General features: G+C 45.2%; 1 protein-coding gene across 1 annotated transcript in view; it reads right to left on the reverse strand.

Moving 5' to 3' along the window:
* Window positions 1–832: 832 nt before the first annotated feature.
* Window positions 833–19,974, reverse strand: part of PIK3R6 (phosphoinositide-3-kinase regulatory subunit 6) — a 71,753-nt gene continuing 52,611 nt past the window's right edge. Inside the window, exons 13-18 of the mRNA XM_007952227.2 lie at window positions 17,954–18,044; window positions 17,384–17,454; window positions 16,800–16,890; window positions 14,089–14,204; window positions 1,533–1,645; window positions 833–989 (exon numbers count right to left, since the gene is read on the reverse strand). Of these exons, the coding sequence (XP_007950418.1) occupies window positions 833–989; window positions 1,533–1,645; window positions 14,089–14,204; window positions 16,800–16,890; window positions 17,384–17,454; window positions 17,954–18,044 (639 nt within the window). The remainder of the gene's footprint in view (window positions 990–1,532; window positions 1,646–14,088; window positions 14,205–16,799; window positions 16,891–17,383; window positions 17,455–17,953; window positions 18,045–19,974) is intronic.

Consider the following 19,974-nt stretch of genomic DNA (forward strand, 5'->3'; position numbering starts at 1 on the left):
CTCAACCCCTTACGTAGCTTTAGGGATCGGGCCACTGGTTGGTTGTGATTTCTCTTTCCTATTTTACACCTTAATATAAATCTTTGAATCAAGAGCCAAACATTTTGATGTCTCTAATCTCTGACTCCTCTGGAACCACCCTGCATCCCCACCTCCACTTGTGCTGGTTGGAGAGCTAGTCGTGGGTTGAGAGGAGGGAGCAGGCAGACAGATTACCAGTTCATTCTTCACAAAACTCTCTTGCCTGGCCTGCGTGGGTTCATTAGGCTGTGTTAAGTACTGCTCCCTGGTTTCTTTTCAGATACCAACATGGCTGGGTATTAGATGAAACAGTAACACTTTGGTGTGCATTTATTGAATCTGACATTTCCCCTTCAACTGGGAGTAGGTGGGGGTGGGCAGTGACTCAAGAGAGGGAAGGGGACAGACTTAGGAGGGAGGCGGTACAGTTGCCTTTACCTGCTTTGCACTTTACCCTGGGTCACAGGGCCACGGCCAGCAGCAGCTCCAGTCTTGGTTTAAGGGATGGGTGGGGAGTGCAAGTGGGAGAAGAGGGAATTGAAAATAAATGAAGGCGAGGACGTTTATGCTAGAAGTTGGGCTTTGTGTGTGTTCACTCGTGTGGCTGCAGCTTTGCCCAGGCATCCCTCAGGCCTGTGTGGCCCTTCTCCACCACAGACCCTGTGACCAGGCTCCCTGTGCTCCACACTCCTGGTCAGGGCAGCAGCTGCCCAGGGGAGCTGGCCTTGTTCTGGCTGTCGCTCAGCGGGTAGTGTATCCTTCCTCTTGGGCCTTCTGCTCTCAGTCTCTGCTCCTCCACTGCCCATGAGGCTCACTGGACGATGCCTGAGAATGTGTTGATGGGCATCAGGAGGGGCTTGGGCTTGGCTTTGGTCATTTCCATCACCTTCTGCTGGTGTGAACTGAGCCACGGTGCCTTAGACTTCTGGGCTCCAGAAGAAGGCTCTTGGCAGGGAGCAACCTCGAATCTGTTAAGTGGGGAGAGGCCAGCTCAGGTGGCAGATCTCTTGAGGGGTCAAGCCTGCCCAGGGCCTTTTAAGGGTAGACTATTGTAGGGATATAGAGGAGGGGGCTTTGCAGAGGGAAGAGGGAGAGTCAGGATGAGAAACAGCACGCTGGGCCTGACACCTGCAGAGGGGATGTAGCCTGGATCTGTGTATGCCTGCCTTAGTCAAATGCACCCACCCAGATACAACCAGCAAGGGTCACATCATTGGGGCACAGATGCCACAGAAGGCCAGCCTGAACTGGAGAGGCCAGTGTCGGCAGAGGGGGTTGGGTCAGGAGGGCTTTATGCTGTATGTATGTATAGGAATCCTGGGAAATTTTTAATGTCAGCTGCTGCCCCATGCCAGGCATTCATCTGCCTCTTCTTCCGGGACTCAAGTCATAGGGCAGTCCCCATCAGACCACCTGTTTGACCAGAGGAGCTGCCTCTGGTAGGTGTCCTGGGCTAGAAGCAGGAGATGGCAGAAGCTGGCCCCCATGAGGGATGGCAGGCCCGGTCTCACCTGACCACATCCTTGAAGGTACGTCGATTGTCCTTGTCCAGTGACAGTGTCAGCAGCCTCTGGTCCTGGCTCTGGATCTGGATGTTGGCTGTCCGGAAGGTGTTTGTCACTGTCTGCAGCAAAAAGACAGCTCAGGGAGGTGTCACTTGTATTCAGCATATAGTCCTGATTGAGTGTCACCTTCATTCAGCACATGGCCCTGCCAATATTCCCAACCCTGAAATCTAGGTGTTTCTTTGGACCAGCACGTGGGGTCCTCAGCTCTCTTCCTTTAAGTAACTGTAGGCAGTGACAACCCTGTCGAAACTGCTTCTAAGCTGCCCTTACCCTTGGGTCTCTCATTTCTGTAGTTGTTTTCCCAATATGTTGTCCTTAATTTTGAGCAGAAACTGGAATGCTTTGAATGGGGTTTGCAGGATTATCAAGTGACCTGAGTTTGAAGTATTGATTTATTCAGCTGACATTTTCTGAGGGAGCTCTGGTAGCATAGAGCCTAAGACACTTAACTGCTAACCAGAAGGCTGGCAGTTCAAACCCACCAGCCACTCCTTGGAAGGAAGATGGGGCAATCTACTTCCATAGTGATACTGCCTCGGAAACCCAAGGAGGGGTCACTATGAGTCGGGTCCGACTCAATGGCACATAACAACAACAACAACAACCTAGGTGATAGGCATGTTTTGATGTATGGGATCTAGAGGAGTATTTCAGAAGTTTTCTAAGTCCTGAGCCCAGTTCTCAGTGATAGATTACATATAAAATTATTTATCTGGGCAAAGACAGAGGGTTTAGAAAGCAGCTAAGTATCCCCATGCCTCAAACCAAGTCTGTGTTCAGGGCCCTATACCACGAGATTAGTCCATGGAACCAGACATAGGTGGAAGGACTTCTTCCTCTCCATGGGTGGCCTGGGGCCAAGTGTTCCTGCTTTTGTCTCCCTAAAGCCCTTGCTGTTATGTTGTTGTTATGTGCCGTCAAGTCAGCCCTGACTCATAGCGACCCCTCCTTGGGTTTCCGAGGCAGTATCACTACAGAAGTAGCATTGCCCAACCTTCCTTCCGAGGAGTGGCTGGTGGGTTTGAACCGCCAGCTTTCTGGTTAGCAGTCAAGTGCCTTAGCCACTATGCTACCAGAGCTCCCAAGGCCCAAAGAAAAGCAGTCTCCAGGCAGCCCACTAACCCAAACCTGCAGGGGCTACTCCAGAGAGGCCTCTCCCATTGGGCAGAGAATTTGGAGGGGCTGGGTTCCAGGGTGCTATTCTGAGTCACCTCCATGAACCATTTCACATACATACTGTTGCTCTGTGTAATTTGCCACCACAGAACATTTGAGTTGCCAGAGACCTGAGAGTCCACCTCATTCAAATGTTCTCAACCCTGGCAACTTATAAGAATCATCTTTCGGACAAGGTTGTAGTCCTTTCTTGGCCACACCCAGCTATCCGGAGGGAGTGAGTAGTTGGACCTGTGAGCTCGGGACCAAGGTCGCAGAGGACATTAAGCTCAATTGGCATAACATACTACACAGAAACATTGTTCCACATCCTACTTTGGCAAGTAGTGACTGGGATCTTAAAAACTTGCAAGTGGCCATCTAGATGCAATGATGGGTCTTTTCTCATCCAGAGCAAAGAAGAATGAAGAAAACCAAAGATGCATGGAAACAGTTAGTCCAAGCAACTGGTACACCATCCGATCCTCAGCCTATCCAACTATGAGACCAGAAGAGCTAGATGGTGCCTGGCTACCACTGTCAGCTACTCAGAAGGGGATCTATGTAGGAGATCCTGGATAGAGTGGGAGAACAATGTGGAACAAAACTCAAAACCATAAAAAAAAAAAAAAAAAAAAAGGGACCACATTTGCTGGTCTGAAAGAGCCTAGTGGAACCAATGAGACTATGGCCTCTAGCTGCCCTTCAGGTCTGGAATTGAACCCACTCCTGTGGCTTCCAGCCAGACAAAAGACAGGTATACATTTTACGTTAGGTAGATACACTCCTTGGAGAGATCAATCATGGGAGAATAGAAGGGCTGTGTATGCACAAGGAGACAGCTCAGGGGGCAGGAGTGCATGGGAAGAAAGGACACAGGCAAGAGGTAACTATGGGGAGGAAGTGGGAGGGAAGCTGTTGCATTGTGGAAAACTGCAGTCAATGTGTAAAATGAGACAAAGTGTATGTGAACTGCTGTATGGAAAATGAATTTAATCCGTAAGCTTTCACCCAAATCACAATAATAATTAAAAAAAAAAAAAAGTCACCTTTCAAACAATAAAATTAGAGATTTTTATTTAAGTGGTCTGGAGTTGAGCCCAGAAGAAAGACTAGACAATCCACTTCCATAGAGATACTGCCTCGGAAACCCAGGGAGGGTCGCTATGAGTCAGAACTGACTCGAAGGCAGTAAGTTTGTTTTTTTCTGGTTTGGTGTTGAACCCAAGTATGGATTTTTTTTTCCCCCAAACTTCCTGGATGTTGCCAAGGAGTCCTTCGGTGGTACAAGTGGTCAAGTGCTTGGCTGCTAACCAGAACGGTGACAGTTTGACTCAACCAAGAAGGACCTTGAAAGAAAAGCCTGGCAACCAAGTCTGAAAAATCATAGCCATTGAAAGTTCTATGAGCACAGTTCTACTCGGACATACACAGGCCTCTGAGAGCTGGGATCAACTGCACAGCAAGTGGCTACCTTGAAAGACTGCTGTGAAGATTAAATAAGACAGTATATGTTAAGTGCCTGGAACATGGTGAGCACTGTATTAGTGTTTGTTGCTTATCGCCCAAGGCATTGATTGCTAATCAGAAGGTTGGTGGTTCAAACCCACCAGCCGCTCTGTGGAAGGAAGATGGGGCAATCTACTTCCGTAAAGATTTACTGCCTCGGAAACCCAAAGGGGATCACTATGAGTTGGAATTGACTCAGTGGTAGTGAGTTTGGTTTTTAGAGTTTTTTATTAATTATAATTTTCCAAGAAGGAGCCAGGCATGAGGAATGGGCTGAGTAATACAGCCTCACTGTCAGAGGGAAAGTGGACAGAATCCACTGTGGATTCTTTCTCTCCTCACTGTGTCTCCTAGTCCAGGCCCTTGTCCTGACACCACGCTATCTGTAGATTCCTGTCTCAGTTTGAACAGGGGGCTGTGAGTAAAGACAGAAAGATCCACCAACATCTTTCTGAAGACAGTGGAGAGCCCATGGCAGAGGAGAGGGGACTTCGCTGCTGTGCCACAGAACCCATGCAGCCCCAGTGCCCTGGAGTCCCCAGCCCTGAAGGGCAGTTGCCAGTGGGAGAGCAGTCAGTGGACACAGACTAGCACCTGATGGGGTGGTTGTGAGCACTGGGATGTCCTCTGTGACCTCCTAAAGATACCTGGAGAGATTCTGCAGGGAGGCTGTAGTCCTGCATGAGCTAGGGGTCAGGCGACAGCCAGCAGCATTCATCTTATGCTAATAAATGGGCCTACACCTGAAATGACTCCATCTGGTGAGGCTGTGGGACACCCCAGATTCCTATAGGTGAGGGGACCAAGGTCTGGAGGGGTTGAATGCGACCTGCTAAAAGCTCTGGTGGCGTAGTGCCTAAGGCATTTGACTGCTAACCAGAAGGCTGGCGGTTCAAACCCACCAGTCACTCTTCAGAAGGAAGATGGGCAATTACCTCCATAGAGATACCACCTTGGAAACCCAAGGAGAGGTCACTATGAGTCGAATCAACTCGATGCATTAACTATGCTATTATGAAGGTGTCATAGTAGGGAGGTACTTGATTCCTCTTTCTACTGCTTCAGGCTGCTCTGAGTGTCTCCTGGGGAATCTTGGCCTCCAAGACCCTGCCTGCAGAAACTGCCCTGTCCTCTGGATAATCAGAAGCAGGCTCGGGGCCTCCTTCCACCTCCCTGCAGTGCAGGGTTCTTATTCCCCTTTGTGGTTGGCACTCCTAGACACACCCTACGTGCTTGGCTTTGGCTCTTAAAGACAACAAGGGTCTTGGATCTTAGTCTTCCGAGAGCAGCTGCAGAAGTCAGTTGAAAGAACCAGATGCAGAACTTGCTAAGGGTCCAGTCTCACAAGACGTGGGGATGGGCAAAGTGCTACTAATTGCCTCCTGTTCTCCTCTGGTGGCTTCCTGATCCCCACACCCCAATAACCCTGATTGACTGTTTCCACTTTATTTTCCATTACTTTCTATATCTGACTTCTGATCCTGCCAGGGTAATATATTCGATGATCCTAAAACTCACCAAGCAAACCACAGTGCCCTTACTCATGCTATTCTCTCAGCAGGGAATGCCTTCATTTCAGCTTACCATGAACTCCTCCCTGCTGCTCAGTGTTTATTATTGGATCCAATCAGACAGAACATGCATGATGACCTGCCTGAGTTCCAAGAGGAAAGTACTGGAATGCCCCCTGCCCTCCAGCAAGCCTGTGCAGGGATGAAAGAGAACTTGCTTGGGTGATAAGTTTAGATTTTCAAAAAGCCCCTAACTAGGTTGTTTAAAGAGGTCATTGAAGGCAGAAACTATTTTAAGGAACTGACTTGGAAAGAGGAAACACAATGTAAGGGTAACTGGGTCCACCTTGGAGCTTAAAGCTTCAATACCAGGTTGCCCTATAGGAGGAGTCCCTGGTAGAGTGCAGCTGCTAACCAAAACGTCCAAGCTTGAAGTCCACCCAGAAGTGTCTGGGAGAGGGGCCTGGAGAGCTACTTCTGAGAAAACAGTCATGGAAAACCCTGTGAACACACGGGGTCACCGGGAGTCAGAATCGACAGCAACTGGTACTGGTCCTATAGGAAGGCAGATTTCAACTCAATAATGTAGATCTCTCAGCCAATCAGAGCTCTGCTACAGTGGCATCCTGCCTCAGGGAAAGTGAGCTGACGTTCAGGGCAGAGCTCTTCTAGAGGTGGGAGGATGGACTAAGAGACTCAATATCTAGTGAGCGCCTACTATGTGCCAGACACCACGTTGAGTGCTGGGGGTCATGGGGAAGAATAAGATACGAGCCTTCAGCTCAGGGAACTCACAGTCCATTAACATAAAAAGATGTTATGTATAGTGTTGCAAATGATTTATGGCTGTGTCCCCAGGATTCTAGGGGAGCGCAGAGGTGGGGCACCTGGCTCTCAGGGGTGGAAGAGGGAAGTGAGGGGAGAGTGGGAATGGGGTGGGGAATGTGGAAGGAAGGAGAAGGAGCATCAGGAAAGGTCTCTCAGGGGAGGTGGCACTGGTCTGGGTTTTGAATATCTTGAGTTTGCGGTATTGTGTGACATCCAATTCATGCTAATTTAGTTGAATGCAGGAGCCTGAAACTCAAGGGGTGAATGCCAGAGCAGGAGTTACAGATTTGAGACTTCTTAACAAATTAGACTACAACTTTGTAAGTGGATTTGATATCCAGGAAATGAGAAAAGAAGTGGGCCATGGATAAAAGTTGAGAACAGTAACTATGTAAGGAACTGACTTAGGAAAAACTTAGGCCAAAAAGTAACGATCAGATATGTAGGAGATGAACTGTGGTGTCACAGAACTCATGCACTTAGGGGACAGAGTCTGAAAGGCGGTGATTGATTGGAAATTGATTTGAGGAGCAGTTAGGTGCCTCAGGTTCCCACTCCCACCCTGGGCAGCCAAACAGTGAACTTTCTTTCTGCCACAGAGGCCAGACAAACAGAACCAGAGAAACTCTAGACTTGGGGACACTGCAATTGGAGGAGGACAGAGTGAAGTACTCTGCCCGAAATAGGTAGATTACATGAAAATTTGCTCACTGAAGAGAGAGACCCCCAGTCCCTTGGTCCAGCCTAGCTTCAGCACACCAGATGCCAGCAGGCCTGTCCATTCCTCCCTCAATGTCAGCAGAGGAGTCTAGGAACCCTGCTCCTAAAGGATGATAACGGCACAGTATTTGCATATAACCCATGCACATCCGCCTATATACATTAAATCATCTCTGGAATACTTAAAATACCTAATACAACATAAGGGAGCTCTGGTACCATAGTGCCTAAAGCACTTGACTGCTAACCAGAAGACTGGTGGTTCAAACCCACCAGCCACTCCTTGGAAGGAAGGTTGGGCAATCTACTTCTGTAGTGATACCACCTCGGAAACCCAAGGAGGGGTCACTATGAGTCGGTGCCAACTCGATGGCACATAACAACAACAATACAACATAAATGTGATATAAATAGCACTTTATGCTCACTCTTAGCCTTTGAGGGACTGCTTTGACTATTTAATTACTTTTCTTTTTTTCCCTAAATATTTTCCATCTGTGGTTGGTTGAATCCAAGAATGGGGAACTTCCCATAGGAAGAGCCAACTGTACTCATTGCTCTCCTTCACCCCCCTCAAGGCATGAGCCTAAGGACCTTTATCTGGAAAAATACAACTGTCCTAGCAAAGAGACTTACAGAGTTGCTAACAACTCAAATGAGTGCCTCTGTGGAAAAGCCAGGTGGCAACCTGACTGCCCACTGAGAAGCCCACCATTGACTTAGCTCTTTAGTGCCTCACTCTTGAATTTGAACAGACAGCAAGGATCACCAGACATTTGGAAACAGTGTCTAAAATTAAAAATAAATAAATAAAAGAAGGAGCATCAAACAAAAACCCATCGCCATTGAACTGATTCCAACTTATAACGACCCCATTGGGTTTCCAAGGTTGTACATCTTTATGGAAGCAGACTGCCCCATCTTTCTTCCACAGAGAAACTGGTGGGTTTGAACCACTGACCTTTTGGTTAGCAGCCAAATGCCTTAACCACTACACCACCAGAGCTCCTTAAAAGATGGAGAGAGAGACTGAAAGGAGAACAGAAAATAAGAATTCAGAGGAAACAGGCACAATGCATGGAGCTGAAATTTTCAAATAAACTATAATCAGCATCTTAGAGATTAGAGAAGATACTGTATCCAGTACTGTATCCAAGAATAGAATGTTATTAAAAAGAATCAGAAAACAAGTGTTCTTGAAGTTTAAACATTCAGGAAATGACTTTGAGGAAAATTTCCCCAAAACTGAAGAAAAGACAGAAAGATAAGGGGAGAGAAAAGATTACAAATTAGAGCATCAGTCTGGGAGGTGTAACCCCTGACTATTAGTAGTTCCAGAAAGAAATAGAAGAGAGAGGGAAGGAAATGATTTCTTACTATTATATTAGAAAATAGCTCAGAATCAAAGGATGTGAGTCCCCAGACTGAAAATATACATCAAAGTTCCAACATAAGAAACAAAAATGATCCCACCAAGGTGTACTCCTGTGACAGTTCAGAGCCCTCTGTATGAAATGAAGTACCTAAAGCTTCCAGGAGAAAAAGCTGATAGAAAGGCTAAGCTTAAGAAGGCATCATAGTTCACAACAGCAACGTTTGAAACGAGAAGAAAAGTCAGGTTCTGAACCAACCATTAGAGAACTTACAAAACCATAGTGGTAATGTTGTCAAACCTCTCTCAGTTCTGAGTAGATAAAAAAATAAGTTTGTATATCAGAGTAATATAATTTATTTGATTTAATAACTAAACATCATATTTTGTATTCTGTAGTTTCTATAGTTAGAAAGCATATACGTGCCACAGAATAGTAAAAAATTGACCATATACTAGACAATGAAGGAAATGCCATTAAATTCCCCAAACCTAGAAACTGTGTGGGTCAAATGCTTTGTCCCAGTGACATTTGCTAATCTCAGTAATAATAAAAATACAAAAATAACTCACTGCCATCAAGTCTATTCCAACTCATAGTGACCCACCCCTGGGTTTTCCAGGTGGTAAATCTTCATGGAATGGCTGGTGGATTTGAACCACCAACCTTCTGGTTAGTGGACAAATGGCTTAGGCACTGCACCACCAGAGTTCCATCAGTAATCAAGGGGCTTGGATTTCTATAGCCATGGAGGGATGGGAGAGACAAGGCCTTAATCCCACATGAAGCAGAGATTTGAAACTGAGATCCTTTTAGGGTCTCTTAATGAAAGACTTTATTAGGGAAAAAAAAAGTCATCTATCAGCAAAGCGTGACCACAGATAAACTTGTCTGTTTTTGCTGTGCTCTGATTGAGGGAAGAAAGTCTTCCCTGAAAATTCTTAGCCTTAGGCCTGTTTTTATGTGGACCTGGGGTACACATTTATACTATCTGCATGGTCTGGGAATTTATGAGCCAAGAGATTAACTTAAAATATGCCCCTGGGCTGCTAACATTACTGGGGCACTTGGCAAGAGCAAATATATTTCTCTAAAAGGATAGTTTTTCTACCCAGGTTTCACACAGATAAAGCCCCAATAAACATGAGCTCACAATTGAAGAAACAGACAAAGAGTTAACCCACCATTGAGCCAGTGGACCCAGTAAATAGCATTACCCACTCACTGCCATCAAGTAGATTCAGACTCATAGCGGCCCTTCAGGACAGAGGAGAACTGCCCCCATAGGGTTTCCAAGGCTGTAAATCTTTACAGAAGCAAGCTGCCTCATCTTTCCTTCTGGAAAAGCTGGTGGGTTCAAACTGCCAGCCTTTTGGTTAGCAGCTGAATGCTTTAACCACTATATCACAGCTGTTGTTGTTGTTGTTATGTGCCGTCGAGTCGGCCCTGACTCATAGCGACCCCTCCTTGGGTTTCCGAGGCAGTATCACTACGGAAGTAGGATTGCCCAACCTTCCTTCCGAGGAGTGGCTGGTGGGTTTGAACCGCCAGCCATCTGAGGTCCTTAAATACAAATACTGTAATTACATAAATCAGACTACAAAATAAAAATGTTTAACATGAGTAAAAAAAGTAAAAGAAGGAATAAAAACTTGAGAAAGGAACAGCATGATGTCAAAGGAACAGAAACCAAACCAGTTGCCATCCAGTTGATGCCAACTCATGGTGCCCCATGTGTGCCAGGATAGACCTGTGCTCCATAGGGTTTTCAATGGCTGAGTGTTTGTAAGTAAATAGATCACCAGGCCTTTCTTCAAAGATGCCTCGGAGTAGAGTCGAACCACTAACCTTTTGGTGAGCAGCTAAGCACTTCAACAGTATGTCATTTTCATTGATCCTAAGACACATTTTTTCATATTTTAACATCTTTGAAGTTAGGAAATATAACGAATGTGATAAGGATACCATGGATAAACCTTGAACACATTATGCTGGGTGAAATAAGTCAGTTGCAAAGGACAAATACAGTATGGTCTCACTTATATGAAATAAGCAAACACACAGAAAACAAAGAGTATTAATTGTTACCAGAGGCAGGAGGAAAGGGGAGAAGGGGAGGTTTTGTTTGGGAGACAATAAGTTTATGTTAATAGTAATGGAGTATTTTGGAAATGATAGTAATAATGGTAGCATAACATGAAAAATGTAATCAGTGTCCCCAAATTGTAAATGAAGAAGTTTATTGTGTTGGCAAATGTTGTGGTCAGTGTATTTTCACCAATATAAAAAAGAAAGAAAGAAAGCACTGTTCATAGTTTAAGAAGCATTGTGCAAAAAACCAAACCAAACCCACTGCCATTGAGTTGATTCTCACTCATAGCAACCCCCATTGAGTTTCCAAGGCTGTAAATCTTTACAGAAGTAGATGGTCTTCTCTTTCTCCCACAGAGCAGCTGGTGGGTTTGAACCACCAACCTTCTGGTTAGCAGCAAAATGCCTTTACCCCAATGCCACCAGAGCCCCTTAAAATAGTATGTAAGTTTCAATTCAGTGAAATAATAGTATTTGAAAAAGAATTAGACATCGTGTATTTTGAGGTGGGGAAAAATCATGCCTGAGGCAGAAATCATGGAAACAATAGGTAGCTTTTGCTACATTAAAATCTATTTTATGTGAAAAAAAAAATCACAAAAAAACATTAAAAGATAAACTGGGAAAAGTATTTCCAGAATATCTAACAAATAGGGGATTAATGTTCTCATATTATGAAATAGGGATATCATATCAGTAATATGGGATAAGAATATGAACAGGAAATACATGAGTGAAGATGCAGAAATTATTAATAAATGTAAGAAAATTTCATTTACTGGTAATCAAAGAAATGTAAATTGAAATAATGAAAAATTTTATAACAAAATCTGCAAAGATACAAAAATGTATTAACTGTGCAAAGAACCTGGCACTCTTGAACACTGCTGTGAAAGCAGAACTTGGTAGAGACTTTCTGGAGGAAAATTTGGCAAAAATATCAAAAGTCCTAACATATACATGGCATCTGACTGAGGGATTTTACTTCTGGATATATTTTTTGAAAAAGCCATAACCATGATTTTATACAAATATTTATCCCTTAAGATATTCTTTTCGGTGTTGCTTATAATAGTGAAAATGAGAACTTAAATGTACTACAGGAAATCAAATAATTACAAAGACATATATGGTCACTATATAGTAAATGGTAGCATAGTGCCTAAGGCACTTGACTGCTAACCAGAAGGCTGGTGGTTCAAACCCACCAGCCACTCCTCGGAAGGAAGGTCGGGCAATCTACTTCCATAGTGATACTGCCTCGGAAACCTAAGGAGGGGTCGCTATGAGTCGGGGCCAACTCGACGGCACATAACAACAACAACAACAGCATATAGTAAATATTTAATGTTGAATGAAATATATTTAATGACACAAAACATATTTAATGACATACACAATGTTTATAGTATATTTCTATGTAAGAATATCAAGTCAGAGACCATAAAACCTAAAAAAACCAAACTCACTGCTGTCGAGTCCACTTGGACTCAGCAACCCCTCCTTGTGTTTCCAAGTGGTATCTCTACAGAAGTAGATTGCCCAACCTTCCTTCTGAGGAGTGGCTGGTGGATTTGAACCGCCAGCCTTCTGGTTAGCAGTCAAATGCCATAGGTATCAATTATCTAAAAATATATAGAAAAAAAGGCTGGACGCCAACCCCTCAAAATGTCAGCAGTCATCCTCTCCAGGTAATGGGACTACAAGTAAATTAACTTCTGTGTGCTCTTTCGTATTCCCCAAAATCAATAGGTAAACTTTTGTTTATAGGTTAAAATGTTATTTTAAAAAAGGAGGATAAAGAAATGATGAACAATATCAACATACCACACAGACCTATAACATAAAGACTAAAAATTGACAGCTCTTGTTGGCAACATGTGACCTTGCCAGAGTGTGGTGGGCTGTAGGCAGATAGTAAGTTAGAAGAGTCATTGGTAAGGGACTGGTAACTCTTCCAGAGGCATCTTTGAAGAAATTTGACTGAAAAGGAAAGGAAGGAGATAAAATGGTAGCTAGAGAGGTATTTCAAGGAGCTCTGGTGGTGTAGTGGTTAAGACATTTGGCTGCTAACTAAAAGGTCAGTGGTTTGAACCCACCAGCTGCTCCACAGAAAAAAGAGGCAGTCTGTGTCCATAAAGATTTACAGCTTTGGAAACCCTGTGGGTCACTATGAGTCAGAATTGACACAGTGGCAGTGAGTTCGGTTTTTGGTTGGAGAGAGGCATTTCTGCTACCCATCTGTCAGTCTGCTATTCTGTGGTGGCATACGTGCCTGTGATGCTGGAAGCTTCAAACACCAGCTGGGTCACCCATGGTGGACAGATTGCCACCCAGTGGCCACAGGCACAGCAATGATCGTGAAGATGGTGCAGGACCATGCAGTGCTCCATTCTGTTGTACACGGGGTTGCCATGAGTCTAACACAACAGACAAGTATTTGGGACATGGTAGAGTTGTTGTGTTTGTTTCTTTCAGGATGGAAAAGTCTCGACCACGTTTATAGGCTAAGAAGAAGGAAAAGTAGCAGAAGAGGTGGAAGCTAGAGAAAAGAGAACTGAAAACAGACGGAGAAGAGCCTGGAGCTAGGGAAGAGGAAGGGGTTTTGAGTGATCCTGGGGACCCATTTGGGGCAGGGGCCGTTAGTTTGTTGTCTTAATCTACATGGAGGTAGGATTTCTCCCAGAAGCACTCAGCTCTAGAGCAGCAGACTGAGTAAGTGGTTTGATCTAAAGTGGAGTGTCTGCTTGGTGGGTGGTGCATGGGAATTGGGGGTGTCAGTAAGAACATGGTTCAGGTGTAAGCATGAGGATCCAAGACCAAGGGGAGTAGGGTGGTGAAGTCCATAGAAGCCATCAGACAGGGGAAAAATGGTTCTTGTGTCAGGAAGTATCATAAGAGCAAAGGTAGGAGGGCAATGAGGTTGAAAGAGCTGGTTTGATATGGTAAAAAGTTGGGCTCTTGTTTAGGGGTCTGGATGTTGAGTGGTGTAGGAGGGTGATGGGGTGTCCATGCATTTTATAGTCATCTGGTTATGTCTTAGGTCCTCAACTAAATGGTAAGCGGGTGGAGGGCAGCACCTTTAACTCTTACAGTGGCTTACTCATGCTAGTTGGTGTTCAGTATTTCAAACAGACGGATTGGAAAGCAGATGCTTTCTGATGGGAAGAGCCATATCTATAGCAAAGGCTCAGAAAGTCTCAGAAGTCATTTCTCCTTCTCTGAACCCTCACCAGGGGCTCCCATCCCCTACCCTGTTTACACATCCCCAGTTCCCATCTGACCCCCTTTTCCATTCTACGCAGGACTCACCGAGAAGGACCTTCCAGCTAAGTTGGAGGATTTGACAACCTCTGTCACAATGACATCCAGGCACGTGTGCTCGGTAGCAGGAGCAGCAGTGTGAGGGAAGTGAGTGGGCCCTGAAATTGAGCAGAGGAGATGGGGGGGCAGGCTTCAGTGGGCCTCCAGGGGAGCAGGGGAATTGGAGGGCCTACCTCCTAAGAAGATATCCATGAAAACATTTTGATACACTCCCACCATCTCAGCCCTCTCCTCTACCCTGCTCAGCCCTTCTTCCTGATTCCACCTTGGTTCTAGTCAGTGTGGATGATCTGGTCCCTTCCAATCAACTCTCTTTCCTGGCAAACCCACAAAATTTCTGTATCTTCAGTCATAGTAGCTACCACCCACCCAAATCCCCACCCCCCACTTGTTGAATTTCCCCACAGCTATTGGACATGCTAAGAATGTAAAAAACACCAAGCTCAGGATTTTGTTTAAAACAGAGGCCAAGGTGGTGTTGGATGGTCAGAGTACTAATAGATTAAGAGTGTTTGCTTGACTTTCTTAATAGTGTACAGTGTCTCAAAAATTATTATTGTGTGAAGGCTCCCAAGCCTACTAAAGAGGGTTCTTCCTTGTCTCTGCCTCTGTGGAGAGTTCTAGTATCACTATACCAATTCTGATAGACTTTTGGGATGTAAAATTTGGAGGAGGCACATGAGCTGGAGTGGAGGTAGCCAGGGCGAGAGTCTTGTGACAGAAGTAGAAGGGATATAATTTAAAAAATAAAATCTAACACTTGCAATTTATTATATGCACATATAAAACCCAGCAAACCAAACTCACTGCCATCGAGTCAGATCTAACTCATAGTGACCCCTCCTTGGGTTTCTGAGGCAGTATCTCTGTGGAAGTAGATTGCCCAGTCTTCCATCTGAGGAGTGGCTGGTGGGTTTGAACCACCAGCCTTCTGGTTAGCAGTCAAATGCCGTAGGCACTATGCTACCAGAGCTCCTATGCACATATATAGCACTTTTTATTATTTCCATTGTAGAAATGAAGAAACAGAGAGGTAAAGTAACTCACCCAATGTCACACAGATAGGAAGTGGCAAAGCTAAGATTTGAACCCTGCCTTTCTGCCTAGTGGCGCAGTGCCTAAGGCATTTGACTGCTAACTAGAAGGTTGGCGGTTCAAACCCATCAGCCACTCCACAGAAGGAAGATAGGGCAATCTACTTCCATAAAGATTTACCACCTCAGAAACCCAGTGGAGGTCCATAGGAGTCGGAACTGACTCCAGGTTTGTTGTTTTTTTTAAATTTATCTGTTCCAGAATCTGCTCTCTTGACCTCTGGTTCTATAACCACCCCTGGGTTAAGAGTTATTACCAAAATTGGAAGTCTCCTTTGTGGTGTTCAAGATCTACAAGTGAAAATTGACTTGGCTGTGAGAGTTTCATGTCATTCACAAATTTATCTCACCTGTGCAGGAATTAATAAAATTAATAGCTATTTCTTGAGTTTCACCTTTGGGCCAGATTCAAGGTAATTTAGGAGCTATGATAGCCACAGAAGCACAGACATACATTATGGACAGACAGGTGTTGCCATGAGGCTGATAGTAAAGCCTTCAAAGGATTTTAGAAACAGAAGTAATTACTTCCGGTTGGATGAGAGAAGATGGATGAGAGATGCCTCCTCCTAGGCATTCCAACATAGCTCATGTGTATTTTCATTCTGTATTTCTCCTGGAATATTTCAAATGTATCCATTTTTTAAAAACGTTTTTTTTTTTTAATGTAAAGTAGCACTTCATTTATTCAGCAAATGTTTTATTGAGTAGCTCAATATTTATTGAGGCGATAGAGTGGTGAGCAAAATAGGTCCTTCCTGGGTGGGCTTTCTTCTATAAGCATCTGTGGGTAGCATCCCTTAAGTCTTGAGATTTGGACTCACCATGGAGGCAGTGTGGTGCAGTGGTGGAAAGCATGGACTCTTGTGTGAGACACCTTGGGTTTGAATCCCACCTCTGACTCTTTCTCACATTGTGACCTTGGGTAAATTATTCTCTCTGCTGCAGTTTCCAGTAAAAAGTTGCTAATACTCATAGTGCCTGTCTGGTAGGGTTAATATACTTAAAAGAGTGAATATGGTTAACATGCTTAGGGTAGCACCTGACCTCTGGTAAGTGTTTGCAGTGATTAGTAATTCAAGCTATCATCCTTTTCATTATTCTAGGAGACCAGGAGTCACAAATTCAGATTCCCCCAGGGTCCAGCCAGATTTAGGTAATTAGGACTATCATACCTTCTGGGAACTGGACAGTACCTGCCCTGCGGAATGGCATTCAAAATAAAAATATACCAAACAAAATGCAACAAACTCTACGGGTCCAATTCAGAGGCACAAGGCTACGTGCAACCCCTTCGTGTGGCCCAGTATCTACCTTTCACCCACAGGGGCCCAGTCTCTACTTGTAAGGGAGCCACTCCATCCCCTCCTGGTTGTATGTTCCTAGACGGTGAGCAACCTGAAGGGAGAGACCTGGTTTCACCCTGGGCAGCCCTGGTGCCAGCTCCGAGCCCAGCTCGAGCAGGAGCTTAGACTTATTCACTGATCACGGTGACTGCAGAAGGCCTCCTTCCCCTGGTTCACCACTCAAGGCCCCTCTTTCTCTTCCTCTCACCTTCCCTCCTTTCCCCCTTTCTCTCTCTTTCCTGTTGTCCCAGCTCCTCACCTTCGGTGTCATTGGCTGGAATGGCCTTCAAGACCAGCCCAGTGGCCCGTAGGGAAACAGTGACCTCTTGTAACCGGTGGCTGAGCAGGGCCTGGGGAGAGGGGTGCAGGAACAGATGAGGGTCCTCAGGATAAACCCCCTCATACATTCTCACATTAACAGTGTGCACCTCTCTCTCCTGCTTCCTGCCTCTGCCCTGTGAGTCTTGTCTGTGTCACTGACGTCCAATAAGGGGTCAGCTGATGCAGGCTTAGAGTACTCCTAGGCCCAGCCAGCATTTTCAGCCTTCTGAAACAAAGGACTAAATCTCCAGTGAAATAAATTCTGGCATCTGACCAGCTAGTGAGGAAGATATTTTTGAGCAAGGGGACATCTCTCTTGCCCCTTAACTCAGATCAGCTTCTTGTCTACACATAAGGGGAATCTTAACCCACCCATCCCTGTAAACTCTTTGAAGACTGGGGCACTCTGAGGGCCGTGCCCAGGAAAGGAGCATAAAGTTCCTTTGGCTCTGCCTGCTTCCCCCGCTCCCATCCAGCCATCCCTCCCAGACCGCATCCATATACCCTGACCTGGACACTGACCTTTTGGTAGCAAATGGAGAGGTCAGCCCCTTGGCCCTCAGCCACGCCTCTCCTCTTGGGTGAAAAACCATCTGGAGGAAGATGAAAAAAAAAAAAAAAAATCATTGCCATAGAGTTGATCCCAACCCCTGGTGAGCCCATGTGAGTGAGACTCTGCACTCCATACATTTCTCAGTGGTCCTTCTTCTGTGGCACTGCCATAGATTCGAACCACCAACCTTTTGCTTGGTAGCCAAGCCCATTAACCATTAATGCCACCCCGAGAAGAGGCTTAAGGTGTGAGATGCAACCCCTTCCATCCTGGCTTCCCCACCTCCCCGAGGGATGCAACTGAGCTGCTGGATTTTCACATTTTGTCTCCCAGTGGAAGGAAGGGCAGCGCTGAGGTGCCTGGCTGCCTTTCAGTCTGGGAGAGCCTGGGAAGAGCGCAAGGCAGCTCAGGTCTTCCGCAGGGTGTTGGATAGAGCAGGGGTGGCTGCTGGTGGGTGAAAGGGAGAAGGATGTCTGGAAAAGGGTCTTGGGCAAAGCTGCATCAGGGCGAGTTTTGGAAGAGGGAATCCAAGTGCTCACCTTTGGGGAATTTGGAGTCTTGGATCTTCACCTTCAGTTCAGTGAGGAAAACATCCTCAGCAGGGTCCTGGCTCAGGTCACTGAAGAAGATCTGGAGAGAGGAAGGAGCGGCTTTGGAGAGGCGGAGTCCTTAGGCCGGAGACAGTGTTGAGAGCAGGGGTAGTGTCCTCCCTCCCCATCCTGCCAACACTAGATTCTGAGCTGCGTAAAATGATTACCTAGATCTGAATCTATCCATATCTATCACGATTTGAGATGTTTATAAGTAGTGGAATAAATATTAATAAAAACCCAAACTACAGTAGCCACAACTGTCTAATAGGTGTGTGTATGTGGGGAGCCAGGGGCAAAATTTACATAAGGTGGGGGTAGGGAATAAAATGTCTTATAGACACTGGCAGGGGAGGACAAAAGGGTGAGAGCCGGAGGGGAAAATTTAAACACTCCTGGATGGGCACAGAGAAGCTAGGTGAGGACAGGGCTGTGACATCAACTGCTCTTGGTGAGAGACTGTGGAGTTTTGGCAGGGAGGGGTGGATCCTGAGGGCATAGGGGTAGAGGAGAGGGGGGAGGCAAGGGTGTGGATAGGGGAGGAGAAAGGATGTCAGAACAACATGGGAGGGTGGCTGAAGGATTTTTGAGAACAGGGAGGCAAGGAATAGAAAAGTTGCCCCTGAAAGCTGGGAGCTGGCCTGGTGCTAACAACTTGGCCTTGGTGTTCTGTTGACCATGAACAATTTCACAGAACACCAACAGCAGAGGCTGTGAAGAGGATGGATGAATACAAAAACCAGACCACTCTATGATCCTATCAAAACAGAGACCAAAACATGAACATGTGCCAACTATTGCCCCATCCTCCTAACCTGGCAAACATGAGTGTCTGCTGCTGTTCTATCCCTCACAGCTCTAGCCTTTTAGATAAAAACTCAGTGCCATCGAGTTGTTTCCTACTCATAGTGACCCCTTCTTGGGTTTCCGAGGCTGTATCTCTACCAAAGTAGATTGCCCAGTCTTCCTTCAGAGGAGTAGCTGGTGGGTTTGAACTGCCAGCCTTCTGATTAGCAGTCAAGTGCCTTAGGCACTATGCCACCAGAGCTCCCCATTTTAGATAAGTGTTACTGAAATACCCAATCATGGAATTGCACCCACTTACTGAGAGCATCCAATCCAGAGCAAAGCCCTCCCAAATCAACTATGATCTCAAATCCTGTATTAAGTCCTTTCTCTATATATAAAGGAGCTCTGGTGTTGTAGGGGTTAAGGCATTTGGCAGCTAACCAAAAAAAAAAAAAAAAAACTCGGTGGTTTGAACCCCCTAAGCAGTTCCATGGAAGAAAGATTGGACAGTCTGCTTTCCGTAAACATTTACAGCATTGGAAACCCAATGAGGGTTGCTATGAGTTGGAATTGATGACAGTGAGTTTGGTTTTTGGTCATATATACACATACACACACATATATATAAACAAATATATAATTTTTTAATATATACAAATATACAATTTTATTAAAATATATAATTTTATTTCATTGTTGTTGTTAAGATACATACAGCAAAACATACACCAATTCAACAGTTTCTACATGTACCATTTAGTGACATAACTAATTCTTTGAGTTGTGTAACCATTCTCACTCTCATTTTCTGAGTTGTTCCTCCCCAGTTAACATAAATTCACTGCACCCTAAGGTTCCTAATTAATCTTTGAGTTGGTGTTGTCAATTTGATTCCATATAGATCTTAAAAGAGCACAGTGCTCAAGGCAACATTCTCCACTAGTTAACCTAAAAGTGCCTAAGGTACTTGACTGCTAACCAGAAGGCTGGCGGTTCAAACCCACCAGCCACTTCTCAAAGGAAGATGGGGCAATCTACTTCCATAGTAATACTGCCTTGGAAACCCAAGGAGGGGTCGCTAGGAGTCGGGTCCAACTTGATGGCACACAGCAACATTCTTTGGTTTTAGAAAGACTTCAGGACATGTTTTTTTTGTTTTGTTTTGTTTATGTGTGTGTGTG

The sequence above is a fragment of the Orycteropus afer genome, unplaced genomic scaffold (genome assembly GCF_000298275.1).
Source record: "Orycteropus afer afer isolate SDZICR_OR568_19922 unplaced genomic scaffold, OryAfe1.0 scaffold00330, whole genome shotgun sequence".
Classification (NCBI taxonomy): Eukaryota; Metazoa; Chordata; class Mammalia; order Tubulidentata; family Orycteropodidae; genus Orycteropus; species Orycteropus afer.